Raw genomic sequence first — 8,622 nt, forward strand, 5'->3', positions numbered from 1 at the left:
AAATGCTAATTTATGGGCTTCTCCACCTGGTAGTAGTGGTGGGCGATACTCAAAATTTCAGATCGATTCGATAACGATTCGATACACATGCAATTAGTCTGGCCACGCGAGACTAAAACCATAGCTATGCTAAAACATGCAATATCGACACATATCGATATGTTTTCGATACAATATCAAAGCCACACCCCCTCATTAGAGATAGCATGGATAGTGACTCTGCACCAACAGTAGAGAACTAGAAGCCATGATACTTAAATCAGTAGAACTACTAGACAAACAGGCACCTTCTACCAGACTCCCAGTCTCCCACAAGAATTCAAGCTTGCAGTGCCGCTGACCTGACAAAGCTATTGCAGGATTTGCAGCTGAAATAATGGCTCCAATGATTATTATTATCTAAAAACTTAATAAATATTGAGTTAATTAGTCGTAACTATTAATAAATAGGCGTGGTAATTGGTGATAACTATTAATAAATGGGCGTGGTATATCGAATCGTTTTTGCAATCTCATGATTTTCGATTTGATACCGTATCGATACATAGAAATATCGAATAGTATCGATACTGTATCGATATATCGCCCACCACTACCTGGTAGATTTGGAGGGGGAGGTGACCTAAATGAAACAGGAAAGAGCAACAATTACCACACATACTGCATAATACATATGTACATGTACATACATTGATAAGTAATTTTGGGCCATGATGTGACACAATTTCAAGGTACTGAGAAAATAATAACAAAAATGAAGCCTCAAAGTGTACTTGCAACTGCAATCAAGTGCTCAAACACAAATAGCATAACATACAAGATGAAATTCCCTCTTTGTTAGATACATTTTGTAAAACTCTATTTGATCAACTGGAAATGGTGGTCTACTCTACAGTCTACACCGCTATTAAACGCCGTGGCAAAGAGCTCTGGTCAAAAAAGACTTGAAATACTTCATAGGCATTCAGGTCTCAAGTTGTGATGAATCCACAAAGGTAAAGAAGAGTTAAGACCATGCTTGTCCCTGCTTTTAAACAGCATTTCCACAAAATATTCTAAAAATGCGTCAATACTCTTTTTGACAACAAAATTTTAATCTTTGCATGGCTTTAGAACATTTTACCAGTGATTATTGATGTGCCAAATGAAATATTTGGCACTGTGCAGCAAATGACTTTCAGTAAGCAATACGCAGCATAAAAGTGCAAATGAATTATTGTTGTACCATACATTGTCAGTTGTATTCTTGTATGTTATTTTTTTGATTTAAATTGCCAAAAATATTTTTAAATAATTTGTTACTACTATATATGCAGCAAAGGCATGCAATATGAAGCAGTTCATGAGGCAAGGTCCTTTCACTTGATCCACTCCAAAGATCAGAGATGTAGCAATACATAAGTTGCATAATGATCAATGAGTTTTTTCAAGTATGGTAGCAGTGCAATTTTAACTGTTGTCTGGTATCAGCAGGTAGGCATGCACGATTACTTGTTTTGAAAAATAAAAGTACTAATTTTGAATCAACAACTACAGAGATAATCAGCTAAACATACATTCTGCATGCGGCTTAATGAGGGGGTGGGACCGAAGGTTTTCAACTGAAAACTCCAAGGTTTTACACCATAAGTCCCAAAAACTGCAATGATGTGCTTAATACAAAAATCAGCTTTCATTTACTCTAATATTTATGCACGTACACATGGCGGCTGAGTGAGCCAAGAACGTTTTCATTTTTTTCTGGATGCTTTAGCCGGGGAGCATTTCCGGATAGGGTGCGCGTGCACCACGTGACGTAACTAACTCCGCCTTTTTATGAATCACCTCCCATACTCGTGATCATTCACGTGTAGACACAAGATTGTAGAAGTCGAGGTAGAAGTCTACATCTAGTACCTCAATAATGACAGGTAAGTAAACTTTCTATCTTCTGTGATGTGATTTGTTTGTATATTGTTGTTCTGTAGATCCTGATCCTTCATTTTCAATAAATAGAGGTTTGTATAATAATTATTTGTCTTAGCAAGAGTGGATAATTATTTAGGGAGAGTGTCTAACGTGCCTATAATCTGTGATACCACAGTGCGTATGTTTACATAGCATGGTGCTTAGCACCAAGTAGGCATTCTTGCGTCCTTATATTCATTCCAAGTCAAAAAGCTGCAAAAAAAGAAATAGCCAACCATTAGAAGAACATATTCCTGTCTGCTCCTGCTTGTTTCTCGCACTACATAATCCTCGGAGTGGAGATATAAGTCTTAAAGTTGCCTGCATGCTTCAAGCGCCATTTTATTAACTACACCCATAATTTTGAAGATTACTGGGATTATCTCCCTATACTTGCAAAAAACGGATGTAAACATACGCGCTGTGTATCAGAGTATATAGGCAGGTTAAACACTCTCCCTAAATAATTATCCACTCTTGGTCTTAGTTATATTGATTATTTATGGCCTGATAGTTAATAAAAGTCTTTGGTATGATGTATGTGAAGATTCATTGCTTGGGAAAGGAAAGAGCAGTACCGTTCGCAGGTTAGTGATTTATCCGAGGGGTCCTACGGGCTCAAATTTTGCAAAGGATGCCTGGATTCCTAAATTCAATTGCTATTTTTCTGTTGGATTCCAATTAGTATACAAAAATGCTCGTATAACCCAGGATACTGCTTTTAAACCTTGGATTCCAAGTTTTGGATTTCACTGTATCCAATTGGATTCCAACGAGAGTGTACTGGATTCCAGGGTGTGTCAGAGCCCTTGGATTCAATTCTATTTAAGCTATTCATGCCGTAATAATCCTATTTGATGTTAATGATTAGTTAATAGTTCATGATATGATTGAGGTTTCCAAATGGTTTGGAGACCGTTATGCTGAAGCAGCTTTAATGAAATACCACAAGCTTACATTAATGTTAGTTCAAGTTTCTCCTCCATTTATATAGAGGGACTTATAATGGTCAAGAGGTAGCAGTGAAGAGATTATATGAAAAGACATTAAGTTCTGAGGATATAAATCTTTTGTTGACAATACAACATGAGAACATTGTAAAGATTCTTGCTATTGTGAGTTGTTAGTTTTGAAATTGATTATTGCTATTATTAGGAAGATGGTCTTGAAAACCAATATATTGTATTAGAACTCTGTCTGGCCTCACTTGATTTAGTTAGCTAACCTCATAATATCATTGTATTTTTAACACATGTAAAATATAGTTTTGTGTGAACTACAAGAAAGTAGCAAATAGATTTTCTGGGTTCATTGTTGTTAAGGAAAACATCATAAGAGATGCAGTGAAAGGACTGGAATATTTACATAAGAGGTGGATTGGTATGTTACGCTACATTAAAACACTGGTGTTACTAAGTATTGACACTTTTAGTCCATAGAGACATTAAACCAGGAAACATTCTTTTGCTACAAAAGGGCTCATCGTCTGAAGTTAAAGCAGTCCTGGCCGATTTTGGAATATCTACAAAATTAACTTCTCGTGATTCCAAAACCACGCACAGAGGCAGAGTAACTGATACATGGATGGCTCCGGAACTACTGCTTGATGACCCTAGTGGTTGTGTTAGTTTATTGAACAACATGATATAAATATATTTTATAATTTTATTTACAGAAATTCAGTCGCCAGTCTGATATATTTTCAATGGGATGTGTAACCTACTATTTAATAACAAAAGGACACCATCCTTTTAATAGAGGGCATGATAATGTTTTCAGGATTCATCAAAATGTGAAGAATTACGTTACCTGTGACTTTCAGTTATTAAATGACAAGCCTTTAGCTCGTGCTCTAATTAAAAATATGATTAAGTATAACAAAGATTCAAGGTACGTGTACATGTGACTATTTTACCTTTTTCTAATTTTATCAATAATAATAGACCATGTGCCAGTGAAGTATTAGGTGATCCTTATTTCAAGGAAGATGGTCCGCAAGATATCATACAAGTACCACAGGATAGTGAGCCAGACCAAAATAAAGTATATGGTATGTACTAACACATTTAGTCTCGAGTTATTATGAAGGTACTTTTAGGTAAACAGTTATATCATGCTATGGTCAGTATATCCCATTCAGTGCCTCAATACATTGTCGATAATTACACCAGATTACTTGCAGTTGTTGGTGTGAAGTCATATATAAAACCTGATTGGTCGTTATCAAAAAGGTTTTTAGAATTATACTCCACCCATGCATCACAAACGTCTCCACAAGTTGCTGCAAGTTACGTCGACAAGATACTGACTGGTCTGGGGTATGAAGAAATTAAGAGCTTCAAAGCATACCTGCGTTTTGACGTAGACATTGACTCAAAAGTAACTGAGAAATTAAAGGAATTGAAGGAATTCAGGCCAGCCGTTATTCAAGTTGTGTATGCATTGGGTCTCTGTTTAAATAGCCATCAAGTGGAGCGTTATCGCATGGTTGTTACTGTGCTACGTGGAACTGCTTTGGATGCTAACAAGTCCTTTATCAGGCTTTTCACTGATTTGATGGAAGAACTCGGGAAATACCCTCTCGCTGTTGCAATCACTGTTGGAGTCCTGGAAAGATCTGATTGGGGAGATACAAGGAAATTGAAGCCGTTTTCGTTACCAAACTTTGATATTAACACGTCTTATCCTAAAATAGATCTCTGCCTGACTGTTGCTGATTACTATGGTAAAATGAGTGATATAGACTTCAGCAGTGCTAAGGTGTGTACCTCTGTGGTTCACCTCAAGAGCCACAATGTGTCCAATATGAGTAGAGTTCAGTTTACACTGTTACTGATGGAGCGTGGTGTGATTGAAGCTGGTGATGTCTCTAAAATTGAAGATAAAATACGATATCCTATCTTCTTTGAGAAGTACAAACAGAGATGCAAAGGTAAGGAAATCAATGCTTTTTCCACTGAAAGTCAATATACTTAAAATAGGACCAAGCAAGGAGACTGAGACAGTAATGCCAAGTCTGACATCCCAAGATACAGTAGCAACCCAAGAGACAGTGGCAATCCAAGAGACTGAAGGTCAAGCAACGTCAGTTCCAAGTCAATCAACTCTAACTTGTAAATAAACTTACTAATTGATCAGCTATTGATTCATAAGCTTATTTAAGTGTAACTGTTAGTTAATTATGCTGTTTTCTTTCCATTATAGATCAACCAAGCATCTTGACTCAAAGCAGGAAGCACAAGGTATATATTGGTGGCCATTATAAATTTTACTTGCAACTTCATGTACATGTGTGTAATATTTGTCTCCTTTCAGAAGTACCTGGTACTACCACACAAGCCAGTAAGGCGCCAACACCATGCATCTATTCATAGCAGAAGCTCCTACTGTTTCTAACACTATAGTGCAGCAAAAGAAGGCACATGTACATGTAGATCTATTTCACTAAAATTGTTATAATGTATACTGTTAGTAATTGTATAAATATGACAGGAAACTCCTCCTTGACTTACAATCACTTATGTCTGATTACTTTCTTGTCATCATGCTGTTACTCAAAGTTTATGTGAAGTTTTCACTGTTAATTTTTGATGTCATCTGGTACAGTGAGGAGAGGGAAACAACTCTTCAGTAAATGATGTGAAGCAAAATCCCAAAATTTACATGTACGTTTTGAAAGACTCTTTACTTTGGGGAACCTAATGAATTGACATACCGGGGCTGCAGTAGCATTATGCTAATTAGATTATTGCATTTTTAGTTTTGATGATATCTTGGATGATATTGTTAAAATTATTAATTTTCATTTTAATTTTAATGATCAGCCACTGCCTAAAAGGATCAGCCTAGATAGATCAGTGACCATACCTCAGTTTGTTAAAGTGTTGTTGGATTGACTATGGACCATAACTAATCTATGGTTTAATTCTATTGCTACCCCAGCGTTTATTTGAATGCGGCTTCTATTTAAGGATTTACGGTACATGACATTTGGAGCCAAGGGAACAATTCATTAAAGAATTAAATTTGATCAAAATCAGCTCAAACTTTCAATGCGACATAAGAACATATAGCTATATGTATCAGAAAAAAATTATAAAAGAGGAAAATTTTCTTCCAGTGATTTTTTACATACATCTACATGTATTACACCTTTTACTATAGTACATGATGTTACTCACCATCAAAATGCTGAGCACTATGCCAAAAAAATGTGGGAAATCCTGTTCATGCCACTTGGCAACATTTAATTGCTTTCCCTAGTGCATAATGTCTTTGTGAACGTGTACATTGTATGCTCTACCTTTGCCTCTTTCTTCCCCCTCTTTAAGATGCAATACATATGATCCATGCACCCATACCCTCTCCTAATGTATGGTCTCTCTCACTGTGCCTCCTTCTTTAATCTCCCTGAATTATATACTGTATAGCTGGAAAAGTTTGCGGGAATTATATTTTGCGATTTTGTACCCATATACCTTAGAGTGACTTTTAATTGCGGGTACTAAATTTTGCGATTTTAGCACAAGGTAGATTTTGCTGGTGTTAAAAATTGCGATTAAGTAATTATTACTAATAGTTATATGGCATCATGATGTCATTATTAATAATTGCAAGTATTAATAATTGCGATTTTTAACCCTAACGCAAAATTCGCAATTAATGGTACCCGCATTTAAAAGTAACCTTAACTAATTTTAATGTTTGTGGAATTTAATTTTGCTGGTGTAGGCGTGTACTGTTGATACACCCATTACTTATAATGCTTTGCGGAATTAAATTGTGCTTTTTTATGATGAACAGCAAACAGCAAAATTAAATTCCAGCAAATATTTCCAGCTATACGGTGGTCTATTCTCATGCACTCTCCCATCTTCTTCCCTATCATTCCTTCTCATCTTTGCTCCTGTATGTTCCTTCCTCTCTGCCTTCTTTTTTACATTTAAATGATTATTATTCTCCTCAGTCCTCACACACACACACACACACACACTCTCTCTCTCTCTTTCTCTGTCTCTCTCTCTCTCTTCCCACTTTTAGTCTCTCTCTTCTACTAGAACGTGGCTACTGCCTTGAAACTGAAGAAACTGGATATAGGAATTGCATGAAACAAGTAGATCCTAACAAATCTGTGTAAAACTGTGTGCATGCCTAGAAAAACTAAAGCTTTCTGTCCACAGCAAGGCCACATGGCTCCATTTTACTAAACCGGGCGGTGCATATTATCATAATATGCATATTATGCATAATATTAATATGCATAATATCATAATGTGCATATTATCAATCATAATATCTATGATATTATGATTGAACTGAGCCACACCATAAATAATAGAGTAAATGAAATTTACTCTATAGAGTAATTCATTTACTCTATTATCTATGGCCACACCCTTCATTCCAGCCACACCTTTAATTGCTGCAGCAGCTCAGCAAGGTAGCTAAACATTCTTTCCAATTTTTCTTGAAAAAACCATTACTGTTTCACTTTTGTCGTGTTACACTTCACTGACTGTGGCGAGGGCATGTGCTATAGTGTACTCGTTCTGTCATTCTGTCCACACAGTTTAATTGATTTGTAAAAAAATTATCTTTTTGTCTGAGCAGTCTAGAGCTATATTTCTTCTTCTAGCAACAGATAAAGTTGCTTTCTTTCATCTAGTTATGCTCTTGTAGCATTCCGTGGCACCAAAAAGCTGTGAACTGCCAAACCAGGGTGCCTCTCTCCAAGTGAGAGCTCGTGTTTCACTTCAGAGGTAAAAAATCCCATCTAACAAGAAAAAAAGAACGATTTTGTCCTAACTTCGTTGTTTGTGAGTTACAGTTGCTCAAAGTTTGTGATTTAGCCTCTTTGAAAAATTTTCAGGCGGCACTAGGGAAAGCAGGAACAACCAAACTCTCTCAGTCTCTTTTAAATATTTAGGAAAAATTTTTGTGCCAACTCTTTTATTGAATAGAGCTTCAGATGCTAAAATAAATTTCAGCTTTTCTTCTTTCTCCTACCCATGTGCCATGGTTGCCATGGTATCTCATCTCGATATCTGCTGAGTGCTGACCACACCTATAATTTATTTTATGGATCAGTGCAGTAATTGCATTGTTGCAGTTTATATCCTTTTTTCAAAATTAATAGCAACTAGCAAGTTACTTATAGGATGTGGACTGGCGCCTTACAGTCTGCCAGAACCTTTGAGAGTCCTGATAGAACCCACAATGGCTCAAACAAAAAGGGTAGTAAAAAGGTGTGCAAAGTTGAGTAATGTAGATTATGTATATATGTGTACGTGTGCTTATAATGCCAATAATTTTTGGAGGGCCTCACACTCCCGGGGATTTGGCCCTTTTATTTCTGTTTTGTACTATTATACTATATAAGTAATACGAAGTGTCTAGAGCTCCGGTAACCGGACACAGTATGCAGAGCTAGAGCTCCGGTAATAGGGGCGTCACCCCTATATATATACACTGGAGCTATGCCCCAGTATTAATAATTCATTGATTTATTATAAAAACCGAGTATAAATACAACAACCAGCGTTGATGATGCAGCAGGGTCGTGGTGGTGCAGGGGAGAGGTAGTCTCGCCGCCCAGACCATTCCCCAGCCTACAGTCATTTGGGTGGACGGCGGGGAAGGGTCTGGTGTTTTGCCTTAACTGCAGTTGTTCCGGAG

The 8,622-nt window shown here is 36.7% G+C and overlaps 1 protein-coding gene across 4 annotated transcripts; it reads left to right on the forward strand.

The window, feature by feature from the left end:
- The first annotated feature begins 1,819 nt into the window (after nt 1-1,819).
- LOC109583455 (calcium-dependent protein kinase 3-like) lies at nt 1,820-5,531 on the forward strand. 4 transcript variants are annotated; one of them, XM_019998814.1, is made up of 13 exons: nt 1,820-1,910; nt 1,968-1,997; nt 2,462-2,534; nt 2,942-3,062; nt 3,103-3,162; nt 3,213-3,327; nt 3,380-3,570; nt 3,623-3,837; nt 3,891-3,997; nt 4,046-4,879; nt 4,929-5,060; nt 5,152-5,189; nt 5,263-5,531. In XM_019998814.1, exons 1-13 carry the CDS (start codon nt 1,904-1,906, stop codon nt 5,341-5,343), a joined length of 2,004 nt encoding a protein of 667 aa, XP_019854373.1. In that variant the 5' UTR covers nt 1,820-1,903; the 3' UTR covers nt 5,344-5,531. The 4 variants fall into 4 exon arrangements, with proteins under 4 accessions (XP_019854373.1, XP_019854375.1, XP_019854388.1 ...); XM_019998816.1 differs by having other exon boundaries at nt 4,929-5,042; XM_019998829.1 differs by having other exon boundaries at nt 4,929-5,031.
- Nucleotides 5,532-8,622: the final 3,091 nt, after the last annotated feature.

This window comes from Amphimedon queenslandica, unplaced genomic scaffold, assembly GCF_000090795.2.
Source record: "Amphimedon queenslandica unplaced genomic scaffold, v1.1 AMPQUscaffold_13518, whole genome shotgun sequence".
Taxonomy (NCBI): domain Eukaryota; kingdom Metazoa; phylum Porifera; class Demospongiae; order Haplosclerida; family Niphatidae; genus Amphimedon; species Amphimedon queenslandica.